At 44.6% G+C, this 24,150-nt stretch overlaps 7 protein-coding genes across 8 annotated transcripts in view; 3 read left to right on the top strand and 4 right to left on the bottom strand.

The window, feature by feature from the left end:
* The first annotated feature begins 1,106 nt into the window (after positions 1-1,106).
* Ldsdh1 (Lipid droplet subset dehydrogenase 1) lies at positions 1,107-6,167 on the top strand. Its single transcript, XM_018108832.3, has 4 exons — positions 1,107-1,262; positions 4,790-5,300; positions 5,410-5,592; positions 5,648-6,167. Exons 1-4 carry the CDS (start codon positions 1,249-1,251, stop codon positions 5,909-5,911), a joined length of 972 nt encoding a protein of 323 aa, XP_017964321.1. The 5' UTR covers positions 1,107-1,248; the 3' UTR covers positions 5,912-6,167.
* The window catches only part of LOC115565071 (solute carrier family 7 member 14), a 91,189-nt gene continuing 70,204 nt past the window's right edge, over positions 3,166-24,150 (bottom strand). For both annotated transcript variants that reach the window (XM_089263107.1, XM_089263108.1), the window contains one exon: positions 3,166-3,187. The gene's annotated coding sequence lies outside the window, so the exon portion shown is untranslated. The remainder of the gene's footprint in view (positions 3,188-24,150) is intronic.
* Positions 7,244-9,603, bottom strand: LOC108656623 (dynein intermediate chain 3, ciliary). The gene is made up of 2 exons (XM_018108824.3): positions 7,870-9,603; positions 7,244-7,789 (listed from the first exon to the last, which is right to left on the bottom strand). The coding sequence occupies exons 1-2, from the start codon at positions 9,400-9,402 to the stop codon at positions 7,325-7,327; spliced, it is 1,998 nt and encodes a 665-aa protein (XP_017964313.1). The 5' UTR covers positions 9,403-9,603; the 3' UTR covers positions 7,244-7,324.
* LOC108656632 (N(G),N(G)-dimethylarginine dimethylaminohydrolase 1) lies at positions 9,896-11,884 on the top strand. Its single transcript, XM_018108834.3, has 5 exons — positions 9,896-10,082; positions 10,350-10,672; positions 10,746-10,843; positions 10,911-11,135; positions 11,200-11,884. The coding sequence occupies exons 1-5, from the start codon at positions 10,048-10,050 to the stop codon at positions 11,323-11,325; spliced, it is 807 nt and encodes a 268-aa protein (XP_017964323.1). The 5' UTR covers positions 9,896-10,047; the 3' UTR covers positions 11,326-11,884.
* On the bottom strand, positions 12,481-18,615 carry Remo (Remoulade). Its single transcript, XM_030388271.2, has 4 exons — positions 18,252-18,615; positions 17,973-18,191; positions 17,692-17,905; positions 12,481-17,624 (listed from the first exon to the last, which is right to left on the bottom strand). Exons 1-4 carry the CDS (start codon positions 18,455-18,457, stop codon positions 12,873-12,875), a joined length of 5,391 nt encoding a protein of 1,796 aa, XP_030244131.1. The 5' UTR covers positions 18,458-18,615; the 3' UTR covers positions 12,481-12,872.
* On the top strand, positions 18,934-22,049 carry p115 (General vesicular transport factor p115). Its single transcript, XM_018108821.3, has one exon. The coding sequence runs from the start codon at positions 19,173-19,175 to the stop codon at positions 21,675-21,677; it is 2,505 nt and encodes an 834-aa protein (XP_017964310.1). The 5' UTR covers positions 18,934-19,172; the 3' UTR covers positions 21,678-22,049.
* RpS6 (ribosomal protein S6) lies at positions 22,836-24,150 on the bottom strand. Its single transcript, XM_018108835.3, has 3 exons — positions 23,991-24,150; positions 23,568-23,772; positions 22,836-23,494 (listed from the first exon to the last, which is right to left on the bottom strand). The coding sequence occupies exons 1-3, from the start codon at positions 23,994-23,996 to the stop codon at positions 22,959-22,961; spliced, it is 747 nt and encodes a 248-aa protein (XP_017964324.1). The 5' UTR covers positions 23,997-24,150; the 3' UTR covers positions 22,836-22,958.

Genomic DNA, 24,150 nt, shown 5'->3' with positions numbered 1-24,150 from the left:
TGTCGCTAAACGCTTATCAATATTAGGTAGGTAGAATTCAATTTTGTCATGTTGATCTTGGATATCTATATCTTTAGCGGTCTTTATATATTTGAATACCTAAGTAGTTTTTGTAGCTGTAAAAGTTATTCAATATTTTGTACTCATACACGTAGGGAAATGAGTATATTGGCTTTGTGCAATGTCCGTATTGCTATTCATGCGCCTGTCCGTCCGTCCGTCCGTCAGTTACTCTATTCGTATGCACGCATATCATTTCGCCCCTATTACAGTTAGAGACTAGAAATATGAAATATATACTTGTTGCTAGCCTCGTGCTCTAAACTGCTAAGATTTGTTTGATACGCCCACTAGGGGCGTGGCAAATCGATTAATGCTATTTCCGTCATCTCAGAAACGCTAACATAATGAATGGGTATGGTACAATCGATAACGCTCGATTGCAGTATTATTTATTTGTATATTGAAATTCATATCTGGAATTCTTCTGTTTGTGTTTTCAGTGATAAAAATGCACAATAATCTAGATAAAGGGCCCAGAAACATTTGTGATTTCCACCAAAACCAAACAGTGTGTGTGTGTGTGTGCCTGTGTGTGTGTGCCTGTGTGTGTGTGTGTGTGTGTGTCTGTCTGTCTCTCTCCTATAGACATATACATATGTGTATGTATATGCAGCTAATAATACGAGTCAAATCCAAAATATAGACCCTCGTTGTTTATAAATATTACTGCATGCATGTAATCATCGGACGTTGATTAACGAACACACACACAAACACACACACACACTCACATTACACTCTCTACACTCACTGGGGGCACTCATATTCACACTCATTCAGCAGCGATCTGCCCAGCTTTCCACTCAACACTCAAGTCGCTTGCTCTCGCTCTCGCTCACATGGCCGCACTCGTCTCTCTCTCTCTCTCTCTCTCTCTGTCTCGCACACCAGTTCTATATAGATCAAAACTATGTAGGGGTAGGGGCACGAGGGCGGCGTAGTGAAATGCTTATAGCACTAGCTCTCCATGCTGGCCGCATGAGTGTATGTATGTGTATATGTGTGTGTTTGTGTGAGTGAGTGTTTTTTCTTTTTTGAAAATAAATAATCACTCATACGACCTGCCGGCATGTCGCATTGCGTACTGTTTACTTCTGTGGGAATTCAGTTTGAATTCGTTAACAGGCGCTAACGGTTTGGGTGTCCGAAAAGAAAGAGAACTAAACACCCAAGAGATCCTTCAAAATGTCCATTCAAAGGTTAGTAAGAAAAGCAAAAAAATAAATGAAAACAAAAACAAAACAAATCAAGATGAGCAGCTATACGAAGTGTGAGTGAAAATAAAATCGCGATCAAAACATAAAAAATAAAAAATGAATTTAATGAGAAATTACATGAATAATAGATTTCTGAATTGTGGAATTCGACGCTCGCTAGCAACAACTGATGCAGCTTGACAAAAACAAGAAGTCGTAATCTTATCGACATGCGCTACACTCATCTATATATAAAACATACAAATAATAAAAATAAAACATTTGTATGCTCATTCATGAAACTGAAGCGAGTATATTTGGTTCTGTGAAATGTTCGTCTTGATGTTCATTAAGAACTTGGAATTTCGGAACATATGCCCGAATTCTAGAACTTCAAGAATTTTCAAGAATTTTCCGATGCGCCTATTTTTGGGCGTGAAGCCTAAAAACTACTAAAATATGATATATATACATACATATATCCCATTTGTGTGGCACATCCGTAAATGGAAATGGATAAGTAATTTGTGAATAGGTATTTCGCAGTCAGTAACACCCGATTATTTCTATTTTTTTTTGTAAATTATTTTCTTTTTCTTAATATTGCTCGTATAACACGTACTGTATGTGTGGTCTATTAGTTTTTTCTTTCCTTTCTTTTTTTTAGTGTGTGTGTAGATAAGGTCCATTTGGTACTCTGACCCCAGCAATCGAAACTTAAGTTTTTTTTTTATTTTTGTTATCTTTGAAGTGTAGCAGTAGCTAGCGATTATTATTGTAACAAAATAGTCGAGCAATTAGCCGACTCTTAGCTAGAACCTAAAAACAATGCACTTTGTACGATTTGGAAAATAGAAAACAAAAATCCTATCGAACCGGCTTTCGTTACAATTTACACGGAAATTTTATTGTAACACTGTTATTAGGCTTAACCTTTCTAGCATGGCCCTCTTACAATGTTGTAGCCGTTAAGCCTCCCATTTGACAAGTAATTGTATTGTAATTATTGAGCTTGTTTAGAAGGGTACAATTATATAATTGATGGATTGATTTATTGACTGATTCTGATGATTATTCCATTAACATAAATTAACGCAGAAGGAAAACTGCATTCGGCATTCATTTATCATTTCCTTATATCTATATGCTGTATATGTAGATCAGAGCTAGAAAGGAGGTGTATGTTAAATTACTTACAGACATCATTCAATTTTTGCTACTATATATCGAGTGTCAGACAGTACTATGTATATATTATTAAAAGATTTCTTTCTTTTTCAATCATTGAAATTGTAGAAAAAAAGGACTTCAAAACATATCGGTCTAGAAAATTCCTTATATTTCCATCATATTGCCATAGTGTTTATTTTTTGTATATATTTTTCTAATATCATATTTATGTTAAAAACGACTTATTCAAACTATGTAGCTGCGATTTTATTTGATAAATCTCCTGTGTAGCTAAAACGCTATCTTAGACATCAGCTAGATAATATAATATAATAATATAAAATTATTTTTGATATACTGGTATATAACTATTACTTTATGTCTAGCATATACTTATTTTCAGAGATTCTATTTATTAAATTATTATTTTAAATTATATGTGCATGATATAATTTTCAACTTGAATTCATGAACGTTGATCTTTTGTCGAATAACAGAGTTCCAAATGTTAACAATATTATATAATATATATGTACATACATATAATATAATGTATGCTTCAAGTCGAAAGTTCTATTGCTGCTTCCAAGAAGTTTCATGTAAGAACATGAAACTAAGGATAAATATCGTGACATTGAACGTATAACTGAATATCATTAGACTTAACGTGATTCTATTGTAATGAACATTGTAAATTCTACAGAATAGATAGATATAGTGTGATTGGGGTGTGACTATGTTGTGGGTGTTGCTTGATGCTCCGAACGAGTTAAAGTCAAAGTCAAAGCTAAAAAGCCAGGGTCGGACTGAGAGTTTCGTTATGAACTGTATGCGAAGGTTTGGCTTGAGGTCAGGGTTCATGGCAGCTGACCAACTCATATTATACAATGGCTGAATTCAATGCGCTTTTGTTGCTGTTCTGCTTTCGTAATTAGCTGGTTGGCCATTTATGTATATATTTGTACTATTTATACAAGCTATATGGGCTAGCGACAGCGCCAAAAAAAACAATAAATTTGCTGACAGTAGCTGCAACAGCCGCAGCTCTCTTTCCCCACTGCTCTGTCTCACGCTTTATTGAATATGAAGCTGAGCTGAAAATAAAACAAACCAAACAAAAAGAACAGAATTACAAACGTTCTGTCAGAGGTCGCATGGTCAGCAGCTGGTCAGAGATAAAGATAAAAGCGAAAGCGAATGCGAATGAGTATTTGGTGTTGCGGATGCTCAGAAGTGTAAATCGTCCGTTGGAGCTCGACCTACAGACCCATGGATATGTTAACGTACAGATCTACATACATACACTTACACGTACACATGCGCGCGCGTGTACACGCACACACATTTAGCCTATTCGAGGGCTGCCTCTAAAATAACAATGTTGTGCGTCTGGTGAAAAATTATGAAAACTAAATTATTTGAATATTTTATTTATATTTGTGTGACAAGGACAACTAAAGTGTGACCAGCTAGACTTTGTATTTTCAAAGTTTGGCATTATTTGCATATTCGTATGTAAACAAGGCTCGTGTTGCTCTCTGGTGCGGGCAGGATTGTACAATGTGACCAGCACATGTTTAAATGTGAATAGTTGGCGTTTTTTTACACCAACTACATTTAAAATTTAAATCCAGGATAAATAGCTTTGATGTACATATATTGCAAAGCATTATGAAGTGCGCTCATTAATTGCTTGAACTTTTAATCAAAAATTGTCGCAAAATTAATAATAATGTATATTTCAAAGCGAAATAAAGACAAGCTAAGTAAATTAAAAAAAAAAACTTAATACAAAAATAATAGAAATGGTTACTTTATTATTCAAAATAAACACAGCTAAGAAAATTATAAAAAAGCATAATACAAAAATAATAGAAATGGTTATTTTATTATTCAATTCAACAAAATACTTTGATAAATACTCAAAAAAAACCTGCTATAGCCGTTTAGTTATTTTGTTAACTCTGGCAACGCTTCCATTCAATTAGCGGTGAAATTCAGTGCAATATGTAAGTAAGTTTAAACGGTAAACTCAAAAGTTGACAATAAATTCCATTACTTTATTATATACTAAATGAGTTTCAAATAATTTGCCATAATATTTATGCATACCTTAACAGTAAACTGTAAAACATTGGCAGCCGAAAATTTTGTTCATTAATATTTAAGAGTAAACAAAATAATGGGTATTCGCTAGTTCAACTGACGCACATTATTAAGGGCAGACCTCGCAGAGCAGCCACACATGCTCAATATTGGCTTAGATCTCGCTATAATTAACCATTGTCACGCACTTTCCACAATTATGACATCCCCCTTTTCCCCTTAAGCACACAACTGATTAATTTACTACTTTACAGCAACAACAACAAGCCCAATGGTGGCGGAATCGAGATTGGCCAGAACACCATTTATAATATTGTGCTGCTGATCGTGGACATTGTGCTGTTGGTGTTCAAATTCTGGCTGACGATTATACAGGAGATCATCAAGCTGTTCACTACCCGGCCGTTGGAGCATGTCAACGGCAAGTTGGTGCTGATCACTGGCGCCGGCCATGGCATGGGCAAGGAGATGGCATTGCAATATGCTCGCCTTGGCGCCAAGGTGCTCTGCTGGGACGTCAACGAGCAGACCAACACACAGACAGTCAAAGAGATCAAGCAGGCGGGCGGCACAGCCCACGGCTATATTTGCAATGTGGTCCGCCGCGAAGAGGTTCTGGAGTTGGCTACCAAAATACAAAAGGAACATGGCTTCGTTAGCATTGTGATCAACAATGCTGGCATTATGCCATGCCATCCACTGCTCGAGCATACCGAACAGGAGATACGTCTCATGTACGACGTCAATGTGGTTGCTCACTTTTGGGTATGTCTCTACTCTCGCTTACACACAGCCTCCACTCTTCTGGCTTTGTATTTATTCGTTTCTTCTCTAACTCTCTCTCTCTCTCTCTCTCTCACTCTTTCTCTTGCAGATCATCCAGGCCTTCCTACCCGCCATGATTGAGCGCAACGAGGGTAACATTGTGGCTCTATCCTCCTGCGCCGGTCTCTTTGGCCTGCCCAATTTGGTGCCCTATTGCGGCACAAAGTTCGCCGTGCGTGGCTACATGGCAGCCCTGGCTGAGGAGCTGCGCAAGCAGAATCCACTGTCCAAAGTAAGACTTCTTGCTGTCCACTGAGCTATCGTGTTAATTACCTGTCTCCTTTCAGATCAAATTGACCACCATCTATCCGTATATGATCGATACGGGTCTGTGCAAGAATCCGCGCTATCGTTTCCCCAATCTGATGAAACTCATTTCGCCCAAGGACGCGGCCGCTTCCATCATCGAGGCCCAGCGTCAGGGTCTGGAGGAGGCGGCTATACCTCGCCATTTTGTGGGCGTTGAGAAGCTGGGTCGCATAATACCCAGAAAAGCGATGCGATTGGTCAACGATTTCCTCGATACGGGCGTCGATACCGACAAGATTTAAGCCAAAATTTCAAATTGAAAATAATGAAAGAAACCAAAAAGAAAAACTAAAGGTAGAACGCGAAACTTCCAATGATAATTTTAAGTCTCAACAGCTTTATCGATATTCCTTCTAAATTTTTTTTTTTTTTTTTACTTTTTTAAATTTTTTTAGTGGATTTTATACATATTCTTATATTTATCTACTTATACAAGATGTGAATTTAGTGAGCTTAAAGGTTGTTACTTAATAAACAGTTAATTATATCGATTATGAATTTAATTGGAATTTCTTTTGTAATTATAAAAATTGTAAAGATATGAATGATATATATCAATATATAATATACAATCTTTTTGAGGATAATTTTGATGGTGAATAAGATAATGATGATGATGATACTGTCGAGACTGATAAGGATGATTTTTGGTCAAAATATCGATGATAATAGTCATCATTGCGCTACTAAAAATATTGATGATGACGGAGTGTGATTGTAATGCTGATAAAGATGATAATAATAATTATCAACTATGATAATACTGATACATTTTTACATTAATAATACATAGTTGAAATATACCCAAAAAGGTCAATAATTCAACCTTTTTTCGAATTACCTTTAAGATCTCAACTATGCTTTAAGCCTAGCCGTAACTTCGCATACCAATGGAAATCATTGTTGACTTGATTGCGACCTAGAGCTATTATCAATTCCAGATTGTGCCATTAAGCTGAGTCAGACTGAAATCATTTTGAAAACACTTAAGTTTATAGAACATTAAACGAAAGATTGCTAATTGCAGTCTCAATTAAGATCACACCTATTTGAAAGGGGATTTCCTAGGAAACACGAGCAGGTTAATTGGGCCATATTTCAGACAAAGTGGCAAACGTCTAATGAGACTACATGTTCATAAATATATGCTGATATAGAGCTTATTTTCTGGAGTGTTTGACTGACTGTTCGATTTATTGAGTTAAGGTTCTTAACTGAAAGCTTGGGAAAATTAGAAATTTTCTAAGCAATTGGCAAATATGGATACGAGACCTTATAAAACATTCAGAGGTTATTACTGGAGCAACTATTAGATATACTTTCCCCTGATGTGCCTTAGAAATCTATCTATACTTAAAGCAAAGCTTAAGACTATATTGTATATATATAATATAGATACTATGTATATGAATATTAATGATCAATATGTAATACCTTCGCATATGGAGCGTCAATTAAAATTTATATGTACAAGTTTTTCCCAAAGATCATTTCAGGACATCATGCCTTCCCCATATGTGTAAGATCTATGGCTATATACTTCCCAATTCAATATATGCTTATCAGCCAAATAGTTCTACATAGATACTATATATTTTTGATATCGTTTGTTTTTCAACGTGAACAGCGAACAGAGAGAACAGGGATTTGGTGGATTATTTTTTGGCTTTGGTCGCTGCTGCTTTGGCCGCTGCTGCCTTGGCCTTGGCCTTGGCCGCACGCATCTCTCTGGCCTCCTTGGAGGTTATGGAGCCGGGACGCTTCTTGCGCGCCTCCTCGATCTTGGCCTGCTCGGCCAGATTGTCCAAGTAGAGTTGCTCGAAGTCGGTGCGCTCCATGACTTTCTTTTCGGTGGCCCGCTTGCGATCGACAGCCTCGAGAGTCTCATGGAAAGTGGCCAGAGCCAGGCGAAATTGTTCGTCGGACTCGATCATCTTGATGAACTGATCGGGATTATCGGGATCCAGCTCTAGATCGGGCACCACTGGCGGTGCCTCCTCAACGATGGCGGCCTTCGACTGGCGTTCCTCCTCCTCCATAATGAGTGTGCGGCGACGCAGCTTGATCTCATCAACGCGTGCCTCCAGCAACTTGCTGCGCGTAATCTCACGCTCGAACATCTGGATGGGAAAGCGGGAGGAAGGGCAGAGGAAAACAGAGGTGAGATTAGAAGAGATTAGGATTAGCATCGTCAGCTTACTGCCGCCATGAGTGCCTTCTCCTTGCTGGTGGTCTTCTTCATGGCCTCATCCATATTCATGATATGCGTATCGCCATTCGATAGGGAAATGGCCAAGTGCTGTCCGCCCGGCTGAAAGACAACGGCCGTGATGGTTGAACCGAAATTGATGCTATAGATGGGCTTGCGTTGACTCAATAGAAAGTCCCAGAAGTCAACAACGCCATCGATGTCCCCAGTGACAAACAACGAGGCGCGTGCACTGCTCCAGGCGCCGCACATTAGCTGCGAACGCTTCTTCACGTACATGGTGCTCGGACGATTCTTGACCTCCTCGCACCAGATGCGTGCACGCCAGTCCCCGACAATGACGAAATTCTTCACGAAGAACGGGTTGCGATGGATCGTGCGAATCGGCCCGGCACAGATCATGAAACTACCAACGAGCATCTCAACGGGATTCAGACCCTTGCGATTGCCCACGAAAACGCTGCCCAAGTCGGTGCCAGCTATAAAACGAACCGGAATGGTATATTCAAACTCCAGAACGGTGCAGCCGTGGGCATTCTGACGGTTTTGACGATTGCGCGTATACGGCTCCAGAACGATCTCATTGGCTGGCATCTTGAGATCTCGAATGTCCCAGAACTTAACCGAACCATCCAACGAGGCCGAGTAGAATTCTGTATTCGATTTCGAATAGACCCAAGTTAGGGAAGAAGTTTGTTCACGATGTGCCGCCTCCATGGGGCACGTGCTGATGCACATGCCACTCTCGAAGGTCTCCCAAATGCAGACCTTGCCCGTATATGTGCCGGCTGCCATATTGTTCTCCTCCTTGGGACATATCTTGGCGCAAGATATAATCTCCGGGCTGTCATAGTAATACAAGGGCTTGATTGGGTTCTTAACATCCCAGACGTAGAAGGCATTGGTGCCGCCATTGCTATCATCATTGATGACCATGCGACGGTTCTCGCCCTTCAATTCATACAGATTGCTATACTGGGTCATAATCTGTCTGTTGTTATTGGGCATCCAATTGATCACGGACATGTAACGCTGTGGCTGCCACAAGTCGTGAATGATGTTGATGGTGCGCGACTTGAACGGCATGCAAATGGTGCGACCCAAATCGTGTGGCAGATCATCAAAGAAATGATCATATATGTTAATGGCATTGTTTTGGCGAGCTGTATTCATTGTGGTCCTTATGAGCTCCTTAACCTCTTCGCCCCAAGCATCATCACGTTCGACTTTCTTGCGATGACGCAGCGTTTGCTCCTCGTCGTTCATGTTGACCTCCTTGGGCCAGCCGCCCTCGTAGTGAAACATACCATGATCATCGTAGGTTGCATTCTCTGTTTCCACCTCACTCAATGCCATCACGGAGCTCAGTTGCATGGCACGTGTCTGCGGATTACCCATGATATATTTGAGGCGTAGACGGCTGCTCGGATGTACGCTGACCATTAGCTCGTTGCGATCCTCGAAGACGCATTGGCGACCAAAGCGGCGACGCTCGCGCGTCACTACCACCTGATTCTGAAACATGATTATAAATATATGCTAACGAATTATAACTGTTAAGTTCTTGTTTATTTGTATTTGCACTTCATAAATATCAGTTTACGATTGTATGTTACTTATATTATATAGAAATTCTACAAATTTCTCGCACAGATATGAACATGAATTTTGTTGAGCTGTAACTGCTATAGAGTTGAATTTTTTTCAAATTTCAATTGAGCTTTTTGAAATAACTGTCAACGTGAATGGCTTGACAGTCTACTCTAATAACATGTATATCAAGTGCTGAGCAGTTATGTTCGCTGTGGAGCAAAACTGTTAAATGAGCTGCAGGTAAACTCTATGGAAGCCTTAATTTATGAATGATTGTACATAATTATTTTCGACTAATATATGGTATATAATGCCATTTAACTGCTCAACTATATTGAACCAAAGTGCGCCCTCAATTTGTACCGCCATCTTCACTTAACATTAACAGATCAATTGGGCGGCAATGTTAAGTGTACAGAGTGATTTCGGCAAAGTGAATGTCAGCGTGGTTGCGGTCATACGTGAATGGCGCTCTATGGCGAGTACACAAATTCAACAACTGAAATTCGGTTTTGTGTCTCCTCCTGGTGCTGTCCAGATATAAACCGCACACCGCTGGATTAACCAGTGTCCAAGATGTCACCCAAATATACACACGCAATCGTTGCCAGGTGAGTGAATGGAAGTCGCCTGGCTAAGCTGCGCAGTGCAGCGCTCACCTGGACGGGGAAATTAGGTCATGTTGCCTAGGCAATGGCTCAGTGGTTGGCTTTGGGTGGGGCCAGGTTTAAGGGTTGGGGCAAACCAGCAAACATAGTCACCCACGCATTGACCCCGTGCTAAGGCGTAAATTACTTCATTCATTCATTCATGCACTCGCTTATTCACAGTTGATTGTTGTTAATTCGTTTAATTCATAATTTGCGTGTGATCTTCAGAATCTCCAATGCCTTGCTCGAAACGGGCGACTTTGATGTACAATTGGCGAAGCAACAACACGAACAATATTGCACTCTATTGCGTGAAATTGGCTTGGATGTGATCGAGCTGCCGCCGGATGATGCTCTGCCCGAAGGCGTCTTCGTTGAGAGCTGCGCCGTGGTCTGCAATGGAGTTGCGCTTATTGGCAGATCGGAAAATCCGAAACGCCGCCGCGAAGCGGAGAGCATGGCCATCATTTTGAAAAAGGAGCTGGATATACCGGTTATCGAAATCGATGATCCTCATGCCCAATTGGATGGCGGTGATGTGCTCTTTACGGGTAGGTGAATAAATTCAAGCAAATTAATCAATATATTCGCAATTACTGTAATAATCACGGTAATCGCTTACAGGGCGCGAGTTTTTCATTGGCATTTCTAGTTTCACAAACGAGGAGGGCGCCCGCGCCGTTGCCATGGCATATCCCGAATATCCAGTGACTCCTATAAGAGTGAGTTAGGCAAAGACTTGATTTATATTTAGTTCTAATCGAAAGAAATTTGATTATTTCTGAATAGGTGAATGGTTGCAAGCGCTTAAAGTACTACGTCACTATGGCTGGGCCGGATGTGCTGTGTGTGAGCACAAGTGCCACCTGCCAAGAGATTGTGAAGCGCATGGAGCGAGAGGCGAGCTTCACCTATCAGAAGCTCACGTTGCCCGAGGAGAGTGCGGCAAATATGTTGTATATCAATGGCACAATTGTGCACAGATCACCCGCTGAGATTCCAGAAGCCTACAAGGTATTTCCCCCCCACTGTTATACGACTGTTCTACATGCACTACATTCTTCGATTTTATTTACAGACTTTAAAAGAGAAAATCGACATTCCAACACGTAACATAAACATTAGCGAATTTAGCCAATTTTCCAGTGGATTGACATCGGCGTGCCTTTTGCTGCGACGCTGGAAGTCCATACGCAGCATTTGAATATGCAAATCGTTGCATCGATCCTACATCCAACTATCCATCTATATAAATCGAATAATGTTATTTTGTATCTAAAGAGAACAAAACACGCACAAGCGCTAGTTTTCATTGTTAATGGCGCAGCAATATCAATATGTCAACTAATTAGTAATATATCATAAATATTTGTATTTAGCGTGCATCTATTGCAACATTTTTGAAACCGTTATTTGTTAAACTTTAAGTAATATAATGTTAAAGTATTTATACATATACACAAAAACCTAACACAAACACACACACACACACTGACACAGCCTTCGCACACATTCTCTAAACCTTGTTTATTTTTTGTACATTTAAATAGTTATTTAATTTATGACAATATGCAAAAAAAAATTATATATATATATATCTTATATATTACAAATTTTATCATTGGACTCTCAGTTGTGCGACTACGTTGTCTAGCTAACGAATTGTATCTACTTTACAAGTAGCTGTTAAATGTGTTCACTGTACCGTAAAATATAAATAAACGCTAAACATTTGTAATTTCTTTACAAAACAATTTGTATAAGTATTTCTTGTTACTTGTATATTGATACAGTGTATAATTATATATATTTAAAAATCTATATTCATAATATCGTGTTTACGACATGAAAGATATTACATCTTTCAGAATTTAACGTTATATCGAAATTCTTTCCCTATTTATTTCGCAAACTGCCCTTACCCAAATACCGAATACCCAAGTACTTTTCCTTAGATATTTCCCTCCCATAGTACTTATTCGCAATTACCCCAAAAGCCTTCCCAGGATATTCCCCAAAAATATCCTTTTTCCCTTGGAAAACTTAACCAAGTCTCCGAGTATCTCTAGGTAGATATTTGTTTAAAATTTAACTTTAAACTTTAAATTCCATATTTCCACTTTTTTTTAATGAAATAAAAAACAATTTGTTTTTAAAATTGCATTATTCGCACTTCATTTTTGTGAAATATACAAAATACATAATACACAAAAGTTTAGTTACTAAAATTTAACATTTTAAAAACTGTTTTAATCTTTAGATGAGTTCAGCTTACAGTTGACTTATTTACTCGATGTTTCATGAAGTTATATATATGTATATACTATGTAAATTTGTTGTTGTGTTTGTTTTCATAATCTCTTTTTTTTTTTTTTTTTGTTGTTCTTGTTGTAAGCGATTTCTTAGGGCCTATATATAGACATAATAAATAGATGTTGTAGGAGTCAAGTGAGTTGTGTGAAGTATGTAATGCCAAATGAGTTACGCTAGCCAAGTATATATATGTCTACTTATATGTATATATATATATATGGTATATATGAAGCATATAAAAGTACAAATGCAATATACAGTAAATATATATAGTTAAAAAAATGCTTAGGCTCTATTGAGGAGAGGAATACTTTGGCATTGGCCTAGCAGCCAAGCACGGAGGGTTTGTCGTATCGTCTCTATAACTATGCCTACATCTAGTTATAGATGCAGAAATATCTGTGTAGTCTATATAGTCTATATAGGCTAGTGTATAAGCTAACTAGGATTGTTTGCTCTAGGATCGATATAGGAAATGACGCTGCTTTGGCTGCTATCGTCTTCCACAGTTTCATTGAGATGATCTTGATTGCTGCTCGAGTTGGGATTGGGATTCGAATTGGAATTGGAAGTGCTGGAGGACGGATGCTGCAGCTGTGTCTCAGTCTTACGCAATCTCTCGGCCGCTGTTGGCGAGCTGTGCGCCTCCTGCAGCAGCTGCTTGCAGGCCCTGAGCGGACTGCGGCACTTGATGGCCTCGTATAGCTCGTCAATGGAGTTATTCATGGCCACCTCGTCATCCTCATCATCGTCGACGCCACCAGCACCAGCGCCACCACCACCAACAATCTCATCCTCCTCGGTGGCTTCCGCTGTGGCCTCGCGGCCACCAGCTCCGCTATTGCCCACGTGCAGCTGGTTCTGATGCAGTGCATAGACGGCATCACCATTGGCCACAAACTCATCGTCGAACTCATTGAGCACATCCACATCCGCGTCGCTGGCATTCGAGGACTGGTAGCAACGGAAATCGTCCGTTAATGTCAAATTCAAATCGTTGTCCGTCTGCGGCGCATACAGTCCGTGGCTGCGTATGCTGATCTCAGAGTTCTGGTAGTTCAGATCGCTCTCATTGGTCGGGCTGGCGGAGAGCAGCCGCGTGCTGCTCGGAAGATTAAAGTGATCCACACCGCCGACGCCAGCGCAGGGCCGGCTGCGTGCATTGTGCGTGGCTTGCAACTGGGGCAGATTGCTGCTGGAGCAGGAGTACATCATCTGGGTGACCAGCGAATTGCCGCTGCTGCCAGCCAGGGAGCCCAGATTGTTGCCCTCCAGAGCAGCTGTTGCCGCACTGCCAGCGGCCTCCTTGGTGGCAGCGCCCGCGACGAGCATGTCGTGTATATTGTTCAAGGACTTGGACTGCTGCTGCTGGCTGTAGCGGATGAGCACGCTGGGAAAGTCATCCTCCAGGCGTATGCTATTGGTCACCTGCAGCGAGTTGGACACATAGATCTCGTGCTTCTGCAGCAGCGGCTCCTCGGCAGCGGCCGCCTCGCTGCTCGCCGCCTCCGGCAGACCCAAGCTATTCATGGCCTCCAGGCTGGGTCGCTTCACGGGCGTGGAGCTCAGCGGCGCTGCTCGCTCCCGAAAGACCTGCGCGTTAAGATCGCTCTGCGGTGTGCCGGGCATTGTGTTGGCATACAGCGGCGCATGCTCATCCAAGGAGCTGCCGTCGTCATCCTCGTGCGTGGTCAACAGCTCGTCGTCGTGCTCGTGCAGCGTCTCGTCCAGCAAGGATGGAGTGCGCAGCTTGATCACCTCATGCTGCGGCGTCAGTGTCTCCGGTATATTCGTGTAGATGTTCGCCTGCAATATCTTGGAGGCGGGCACAAATCGCTTGTGCTGCTGCTGCTCCACCGGCGACTTGTAGTGCAGATTCGTGTTGTTCACCTTGCTGCCGCCAGCGAGTAGGGTCATCGCATTGTGATGCCGTGCATACAACTGCTCGGAGCTGGCGTCGCTCAAGCTGTGCTGGCTGTGCAGCTGTTGGGGCAGCGCCTGGCGCTGCAGCTCGAAATTGTTGCGCTTGGCCAGACGCTTCTGTTTCTTGAAGAACTTGCGCGCCACATTGATCTGATTCGGATTGTAGAAGATTTCGGCGCTGGGTATGCACTCCTGCCCGTTGCCCACATGGAGTAGATGATGTTGTCCCGTCTGCTGGGAGACAGCGGAGGCTCCGCTCAGCGTCTGCTGGCCATGATTGTTGTTGATGATGGTTATGGACGTGGCCGAGTTGCCTCCCATGCCGCCTACGCCTCCACCAGCGCCGCCGCCACCGCCGCCGCCAACTCCGCCAGCCAACAGCTGCTGTGTGGTGCAGTCCAAATGGCCATTGCTGCGATTCTGGCTGCGCATGCTCCGGGCACTGCTGCTGCGTTGCTTGTTGGAGCACTGGCTATTCGAGCGCGAGCCGGCCGAGTTGTTCGGCTCGTAGAGGCTGCCCGGACCCGCTTTGTAGGCGACAATTGAGTTGCTTATCATGGCAGCGCCCTGGCCAGCCTTGGCGTTCGATGTGCCAGCGGCCGCTGCAGCTCGCGCTTGACTGCTGCCATTCCGGGCATTATTGTAGGCCACCAGGCGACTGGATCTGGCCAGGCGATGCTGTGCCCAGGCCTGGCGTGCATCGTTCCGGGTCAGATTGTAGAAGAGCAGCACAAACAGAGCCAAGGCCACACAGCTGGCGACAAAGCTCAGCACGTAGAGCTCCTCCTCGCTGTGCACATAGAAGGCGGCCGATAGCCAGGCGCAAACGTAGAGCACCAGGAAGATCAGGTGTCCACGCAGATGTGACATATTGGAGCGCTCGTAGTCATCCACGATGCTGCTCAACGGATTGCTCAGTGTGCTATACTGCTCCTGCAGCTGCAGGGCCGAGCTGCTCGCCTCCTGCTTGACGGTCGCACAGCCATTGGAGTCCAGCCAATCCAGATCAATGTGCTCCGTTGCCTGGGTATTATTGTCCGAGTATTGACGCTGGCCGAGATGCTGTTGCTGCTGCAGCACATTCACCGCCTGCTGGCTGAGCTGATAGTAAATGCAGAGCGCCAGGAAGCCACTGAAGATCAGCAGAATGCCGGCGGGCACCACCAGCGCATTCAGCGTCGTCGAGTTGTGCAGGAAGCAGAAGCTGTAGGCGGCATACTCCGACATGTTGACGGCGCTGCTGATGCCACAGATGAGCAGCGCAATGCCCCAGCCAACCAGATAGATGCCCAGTATGGGCTTGCGCTGGTGCGGCTCCTGCGGCAGTTGCATGGGCAGCGACTGCTGTCCGTTCAGTGGCAGCGATGTGGCGGTCGTTGATTTGCTCAGCCGCTTGTACATGCTGCTCAGGCTGACGCACAGCCAGAGCAGCACACAGAGGCTGAGGTAGTGCAGCAGCAGTCCAAACAGGCGGCAGTGCAGCAAATTCGTTGTCTGATAGATGCCCAGCATGAAGGTCAGGCAGAGTGTGGACAGGGCCAGCCAGGTGTTGACCAGGGCGTGACGCTGCACCCGATTGATGCGTATGGCACAGCCGAAGACCACGAATGTGACGATGTTGAACCAGGCGCAGCCGAACAACAGACCGCAGCCCACATAGATGGGCAGTGGGGCGTGCCGGAAGCGGGCGCCCGCCTGCTCGCTGCGATAGTCGTTCAAATAGGCGGCCCGCTGCAGCAGTCCGAAGTAGCCGCTGCGACTGCTGCAGCTGAACATGAGCAGAGTGCGATGCTGATAGTGCTGCTGGCAGACGCGGGTATTCCATTCCTGTTGCTGCTCATCCCACCAGGCGGGCAGCGGGGCACTGCGCTCGTCATGATACGGATGGGCGCGCAGCATTATGGTTATGCGCTGCTGATAGACGTCGTCCTGCTCCAGATTCAGCTCCTCCTCGACGGCTGGCAGTGGATTATCGATGGGCTCGCCCTCGCTGTAGAGACGCGCTCCGATAACCACGGAAGACAGCGTTTCATTCTGCTTGCTCATCAGGTTGGGCAGCAGCTTGGCGTTGCGATGCAGCGTAATCATAAGCCGCAAATTTCGCTGCTGGCTGCTGGAGCTGTTGGCCGATGTCAGCTGATCGCTGAGCACCTGGTAGGGCACCTGTATGGCTGCATCGATGTCGCCGTGCTCGTACATGGGTATCGTATCGTTGGCGCTGTTGCACTGCAGCCCACGCTGGCTGCCGTCGAGCCACACGCAGGACATGCTCAGAAATTGCTCCAGGCTGATATTGAAGAACTCCACGAAGATGTTGCGCTGCAGCATCTGGCGCCGCCAATCGCTCGTCTCGCCATCGCCGGCGGCCATGGTGCTGCTGGTGGCCAGTCGCAGGGCGGCGGCCTCGACAATGTGGAGCAGCTTGTGGCTAGTGCCCTGCTCCAGCTGGGCGGCCTCGAAGATCTTGACCGGCAGCGTGAGCAGCTGGGAGACAATGTCCATTAGCAAGTAGCTTATCTCCTGCTGATGTGCGTCCAGTTGCTCGAGATATTTGAGCAACGTTCGTGCTATATACTCCAGGTCCATGGGATCCCTAATCTTGTGCAGCTGCGTCTGTATGTGTGTAAAGTTGTGCAAGCGCCTCGCAATTTCCAGCGCATTTTTGCCCTTCGTCAGCGTTAGATTCACCTTCGCGAACTGCTCGAAAATGCGCGTCGTCTCGCTGACATAGACACAGCTCTCGACATTCAGGCGATGCCATTGACCGTCGTTGCCGCACTCATGCGAAGCCCTTCGCTGCAAGCTCATATCGCTGGGCTCCTCGACGCAGGCCTGCAGCACCGTCTCACCTCGCATTGTGCGCGGCCAGTGGTAGCTGCCCTTGTTCGTATGCGTGATCATAGCATCGCAGTAGAGCGTGCCCTTGGCCACCACATGCAGGACAATGGATTGGGACAGATTCGCTTGCTGGCTGCGCAGCGTGCAGTCCCACATGCCCGTATGATTCTGTGTTAGGCTGCTAATGCGTAGGATCGAATTCAATATGCCCGAATCGTTGGAATGGCGCGTTTCCAAGTGCACATCGTTGAACACCTTGGTGGGATCCCGATAGATGATGTCATCTGTGGAGTTTTGGTGTCTGATCTTATCCGACCAGCCCCAGAAGACGTAGGCACGCGTGGGCAAGTCCTCAGACTCTCGCGGGGCGCCAATTGCCACGCGTGGAGCGAAGCACTTCAGCTGCAGCTCATCGCCCTCAAAGGCAATCTGAAGCAAAGTATTAAGAAATTAATAAATGTTTCTGTTTGCTTGGAAATTGCTGCACTTCATTTACCTGATTCTGTTTGGGTACAAGCTCCAGGAGTGGCTGAAGCAGCGATTCGCAACGAAAGTCAATGCCCACTTTTAGCTTCTTCAGTGGCATGCCACGAAAATTGACGGGTGAATCACATTTGGGCGCCGGCAATAGCCGTATGTCGCGTGCATTGGACCAGGCAATCAACCAAATCAAACCGCAATCACAGGCCAACGGATTGTTCGATAAGTCCCTAAGAAATGCATATGTCAGATATTTCAGTTTCATATAGATAGGGGGAAATAATGAAGAGAACTCACAGCTGCTTTAGCTTCGGCATTTGATCGAATGTTCCTTCATATATATGACTTATAGAATTGTTACCCAGACGCAAGCGCTCTACATTGGGCAGACTGTTGCCAAAGCTGCGCTTGTCCAGTTCGGTGAGCAAATTTGATGATAGATCCAATCGTTTAAGTTCCGTAAAACTTTTGAAATCGTCTTCGCTTATGTGTGCAATTGCATTTTTACTGGCATTGCTGCAAGGTAACTCATAAATAACAATTGATTTATGGCCAAATGTATAAAACAATGCTTACATGCTGACTATGTTGTGGACATCGTCGCCAAAATTTAACTCCCTCCAATTAACAATATGCAGCTCGTCGCAGCGAACGCGCAACGATTGAATATTCTCTGAAATATTCTTGCAGCTACATTTACTGGGGCACATTGCCTGCACAACAAAGGTCGTTTGCGTGCAGAGCGCGACCAGGGCCCATAGCCACATTTGTGCAACGTTCATTTTGTTGCTTATTTATGTAGTTGCATTTGTGGCGTCCATTTAATTAACAACACATTTGCAAACAAATGCATAATAAACAAAAACAGCAAAAGTTACAACAAAAAAATTCAACCAGTATTGCTCTATGCACAGAATTTTCTATAATGCGGCGGTCTAATACTAAAAATACCAAAGAATACTAACATATGTTATCGATAGTCGCTTTAAATATATTAAGTATTTTAACTGATTTTTATGTGGCAAACATTATCTATACGACTTTCAAACGACAGCTGGGAGAAATCCTCTAGATAATCATGTTTTATTGTCAGTTTAAGTGATTTTGTAGTCATGGTTTCTTGACATATTTTTTTCAAGCCGAGGTGTAATCACTCACTTTATACAGTAAACAATGATGTACTATCAAAACAAAAACATCAAATCCCATTCGAATTATTTACGTTTGGGCTATTTAATTATTTTATTCATATCTATAAGAAACAGCAAAATTTAAAATGTGCAACGGACCCAACCGCAATTCAAATAAATAACTATACAAACATATTCAATTGAAGGCACCAAATATTGCCCGCATATACAATTATCTGTGTCTTGGGTGTGCACACACTTGTATCGTATATTGTTTTTATAAAAATTGACGTGTCAGATATAAGAGTGGTCAGCTTTATATACATCATACCATATTGAACACGTCGTTTAGTTAAGCATAAAGTGGATGGAGTTCTTGAAGAGTGGTATCAAGACCGTGCTGGGCAGCACTGAGCCGGGCCAGCAGCCCAGTGCAGCCGAAACAGTTGAAAAGCTCGTCGATCGAGTTTATTCGTCGACCCTGCTCGAGGATCGCCGTGATGCTTGCCGGGCCTTGAAAGCGCTCTCACGGAAATATCGTATAGAGGTGGGTGCTCAGGGCATGCCACCTCTAGTGCAGGTACTGCAAAACGATGGCCAGGACGCTGAAATCATAAGCTATGCCCTAGACACGCTGTGCAACATTGTCACCAGCGAGGAGTTCGACGAGGAAGCTGACAATCCGGCTGTATCCGTGAATGTGGGCGAACAGTTCACCGAAATGTTCATCAAGAATCCGGAGCATGTCACTCTCGTCATGGGCTATCTCGATGAATACGATTTTCGTGTCCGTCGAGGCGCCATCCAGTTGATCACGTCTCTGATTGCGAATAAGACACGCGAACTGCAGGAACTGGTGCTGGTCAGTCCGATGGGCGTGTCCAAGCTTATGGATTTGCTCACCGACAGTCGTGAAGTGATCAGAAACGATGTTCTCCTGCTGCTCATCGAGCTGACCAAAGGCAATTCCAACATACAGAAGATTGTGGCATTCGAGAATGCGTTCGATCGTCTGTTCGATATTGTGCGCGAGGAGGGCTGCTCGGACGGCGGCATTGTGGTCGAGGATTGTCTTATATTGCTGCTGAATCTACTCAAAAACAATTCCAGCAATCAGCAGTTCTTCAAGGAGGGCTCCTACATACAGCGACTGGCCCCAATGTTCTTGTTGAACAGCTCCAATGGCAGCTCGGATGCGGACGAGAGCAACTGGACACCGCAAAAGGTCTCCAATTTCCATTGCATGTTGCAGGTGGTGCGAGCCCTGGTGACGCCCAGCAACCAGCAGCAGGTGGTCAGCGCGTGCCAGCGTGTAATGCAAAAATCACAATTGCTGCAGGCGCTCTGCGACATCCTCATGAGCAGCGGAGTGCCAGCGGACATACTGACGGAGACGATCAATACTGTGGCGGAGGTGGTGCGCGGCGATCGCGAAAATCAGGACGAACTGAGCCGCGTTCAGGCGCCCAGTCAGCCACCGCGTCCGGCCATTGTGGTCCTGCTCATGTCCATGATCAATGAGAAGCAGCTGCTGGCGTTGCGCTGTGCGGTGCTCTATTGCTTCGAGTGTTATCTCTATCGCAACTCGGATGGTCAGCGTGCAGTGGTGCAGACGCTGCTGCCATCTAGTGCCACGGACGTGAGCTCGCTCTCCACCGGGCAGCTGCTGTGCACGGGTCTCTTCTCGACAGACACGCTGGCCAATTGGTTCGCTGCTGTGGCCCTGATGCATACGCTCGTCGAGAACGTTGCCCAGAAGGAGGAGCTGCTGCGAGTGCTCCTGGCCACGCCTGGCGGACAGCGACCCATCACACTGCTGGAACAGTGCACAAGTCTGATGCAGCAGGAGCGCTACCGCTTGCAGAGCAAGGTGGGTCTGCTCATGCTGCTCAGCGTTTGGCTGGCCCACTGTCCGGGCGCGGTCAAGGCCTTGCTGGAGACCCAGGGCACCATGGCCTATCTGACTGCCCAGCTGTGCGCCAATGAGCACGACGAGCGTGAGTATCTGGTGCAGGGCATGTGCGCCTTTCTCATGGGCCTCTGCATACAATTCAACGACAATTCGCTGGCCAACCAGCGCCGGGAGGACATCAGCCAGCTGATCATCAAGCGCATCGGCCAGGAGACCTTCTGCAACAAGCTGAGCGAAGTGTCGCGCCACGAGGCCTACAGTCGGGCGTGCAAGCAGGCACAGATACGAGCCAAGGGCGCCAGCGAGCTGCTGCTCGATTACGAGTACTGCAAGCTGTACAAGGGTCTGGAGGCGTTGATAGCCAAGCTGGTCAGCGGCTTCGATGTGGATGGCATTGAGCTAACCGAGCTCACTCTCAGCTCAGAGGCCTCCGCTCTGGTGGCCCAATATAAGGGCATCATACGCGGCATGGACGCGCAAATACAGACTCTGGAGCAGTCCAGCAAGCAGCTGGAGCAGCAGAACGCTGAGCTAAAGGAGCAGCTGAGCCAGGAGCAAACGATCAGGGCCCAGCTGACCGATCAGAATACGCTGCTCAAGGCACAGCTGGCGGCGCAGCCAACAGCAGCTGCAGCTGCAACTCCAACGACAACTCCAACTCCAATTGCCACGGCAACCGCGGAGCAACAGACCACAGAAACTGCCAACGATGAGCAGCTGAATGCAGCTCGGTATCAAGCGAACATGTATTTTGCGGAGAACATACGATTGACCAAGGAGCTGGAGACGCTGCGTCAGCAATTGGCAGCGGAGAAACAGCGAGCGGACGCCGCCCAGGAGTCATTGCTAGCTACACAAAAGGATCAGGACGATTTGCTCGAGCTCCTCGCCGATCAGGAGGCCAAACTGGCGCGCTACGAGTCGCCGACGAATGAAGCCAACGACACAAACGGCAGATAACTTGTGGCAAGCGAATCTTTCTATACGAATGTGGATTGTATTAGCACAGCACTTGATGTGTTCTACAAGGATGTGGACTGTATTAACATATACACACACAGGCACTCGCGGGCGCTGCTGTGTGTGTGTGGATGCTCGACTCAATGCCAACTGCCCCTCTCCTTATGCATTCTTATTGTTTTTACATATATACATACCATTACATAGATAAACTCACACACACTTACGTATATGATTATACACATAAATATGTACCCACAACTAATGTATTTGATTTGTTTCACAAATTAGACGAGTCCTTCTATTTGTGTATGGCCCCTTTAAATGTGAAATAAATAGTGAATGCAATATTATACAAGTATATATAAAGAATTTTAGTTTTACTACCACAACATTTTAGATGATCCAAGGTAAATGGATCAAGGAACCAGCCATATCGTCACATTAATCATGGACCCATAACGTTTACGTGATCAATGCTAGATTTCTCATCAATCGTTCGTGGATTCCTTCAGTTTTATATAAATTATTAAACACTGTCTCTTCTCTCTTACTCTCTCTCTCCCCCTCTAACTCATTTCCGATTAAGAAAATTTGACTAAATTCAAGCTCGTAACAATCTTGAAATGTGGCGTCATGACTGAAGCGATTCACAATAGTTTAAAATTCGAGATACTCTTCTATCATGATACGCTAAGCCAGTATATCGTTAATTAGCGTGGGATGCTTAAATGTCAATGTTTAGATTTGCAAACGGATTCTATCTTCAGGTTCAATTATATTGGGATTCGCTGGCATTTGATTTTTTGAAATCCTTCAGCTGGGTCTTGAAATACTATAGGGTCGTTAGCTCAATTAGATTCAAATATAATAAAAAAGTTATATAGAAAGATAGGGATATATTTTAGGAATAGACCCTAGAACCTTATTATCATCATGACACTTGCTAAGCGACATAGAATTACTTCAGAACTCCCATATTTCTTAAGCTTCACTTTAGTATATAGACATTTAGATCTATCTATATAGCTGCACTTTGAGAGATCTCTACATAATCCATAGAAGATTAATCAACATTCACTGGAACACATTTTCGATGGGTTTTGCCTTTTAGGTTAGCGCACAGATATAGTTCACAAGAAAAAAAAATAAGGTGTGTTAACTTAGGTATATCTTTTGACCATTCACATTTATTAACGAGATGGCTACAAAAATTTGTTTCTTATTTTCGTGGATAGATGTTTGTAGATGGTTGGTTAGCAATTGTTGGCCACTTCACATTTACTTCTTGTCACTTGAAACAGAGCTCTTCGATTCACGGATCGAGGCGGAACGGCGGCGCTTGGCCTCCTCACGCTTGGCCTTCGACTCCTTCTTACGCTGCACCAGGAGCTTGGCGTAATCAGCGGCAGCTTCCTTGGAAGCCTGCTGGCGCTTCTTCTTCAATGCAATGCGTCTGTGTTTGCGCTGCAGGACCACTGGGGTGATCAGACGCTGAATTTTGGGTGCCTTGGAGGTGGCCTTCTTGCCCTCCTTGGCGGGCAATGGGCGACGCACAACATAGGGACGAACATCATCCTCCTTGGACAAGTTGTACAGCTTGCGGATCTTGCTGGCACGCTTGGGTCCCAGACGACGTGGAATTGTGGTGTCTGTAAGACCGGCAATATCTTGTTCGCCCTTCTTGATGACAACGAGCGCCAACACGGACATGTTGGAGTCCACAATGCAGCCGCGCACAGACTTACGCTTGCGCTCGCCAGTGCGGCGTGGGCGGTAGCAGGAGTGTCCCTTCTTCAACAGAAGACGCACACGACCTATAAAGCGGCAAGTAATTCAATTGTAATTAAATAATTCTTAGTCATGAGCTGATTCGATTAATTTACTCACCGTGCGAGAGAACACCTTGCTTCATGGGGAAACCCTGCTTGTCGTTGCCGCCAGAGATACGCAGCTGATAGCCCTTCCATTCATCACCCAGAATATCGGCTTCCACAACTTGGCCCATACGCTTCTCGTAGAACACACGTAGTTTGTGCTCATCGACAACCTCGAACAGCTTTTGGCATCCCGTTGCGGGATAAGAAACGTTGAGCTGCAAGTAAACACATACATTTGTTGTTTAGTTCACATACACATCCATATATACAAATTTGCCGCAATCGTTATCTTCAATTTTAAAGGCAATCACTTTAGTTTTTCAAGTTACACTAAATTTGTGCACAAGTTTAATGTTAATGCTAGCTGTTTTTCGCAATATTTCATTATGTTTACAGCGTTTGTTATATTATTTTTCACAAAATTTTTGCACACCTTCATTATGTTGGTCTTGCTGCAATCAACACAGAAAAAAAAAGAAACGCTCTTGTCAAATACCAACTAGGTAAGGGAAAGGAAATAGGGATGCAGCAACCAAACTTATATCGAACTTATCGATATGATAAAAACAAGCTATCGATTAAATTTAAATACG

Source organism: Drosophila navojoa, chromosome X (assembly GCF_054131105.1).
Source record: "Drosophila navojoa isolate 15081-1374.11 chromosome X, UAZ_NAV_1.0, whole genome shotgun sequence".
Classification (NCBI taxonomy): Eukaryota; Metazoa; Arthropoda; class Insecta; order Diptera; family Drosophilidae; genus Drosophila; species Drosophila navojoa.
This window is presented reverse-complemented; position numbering and strand designations above follow the sequence as displayed.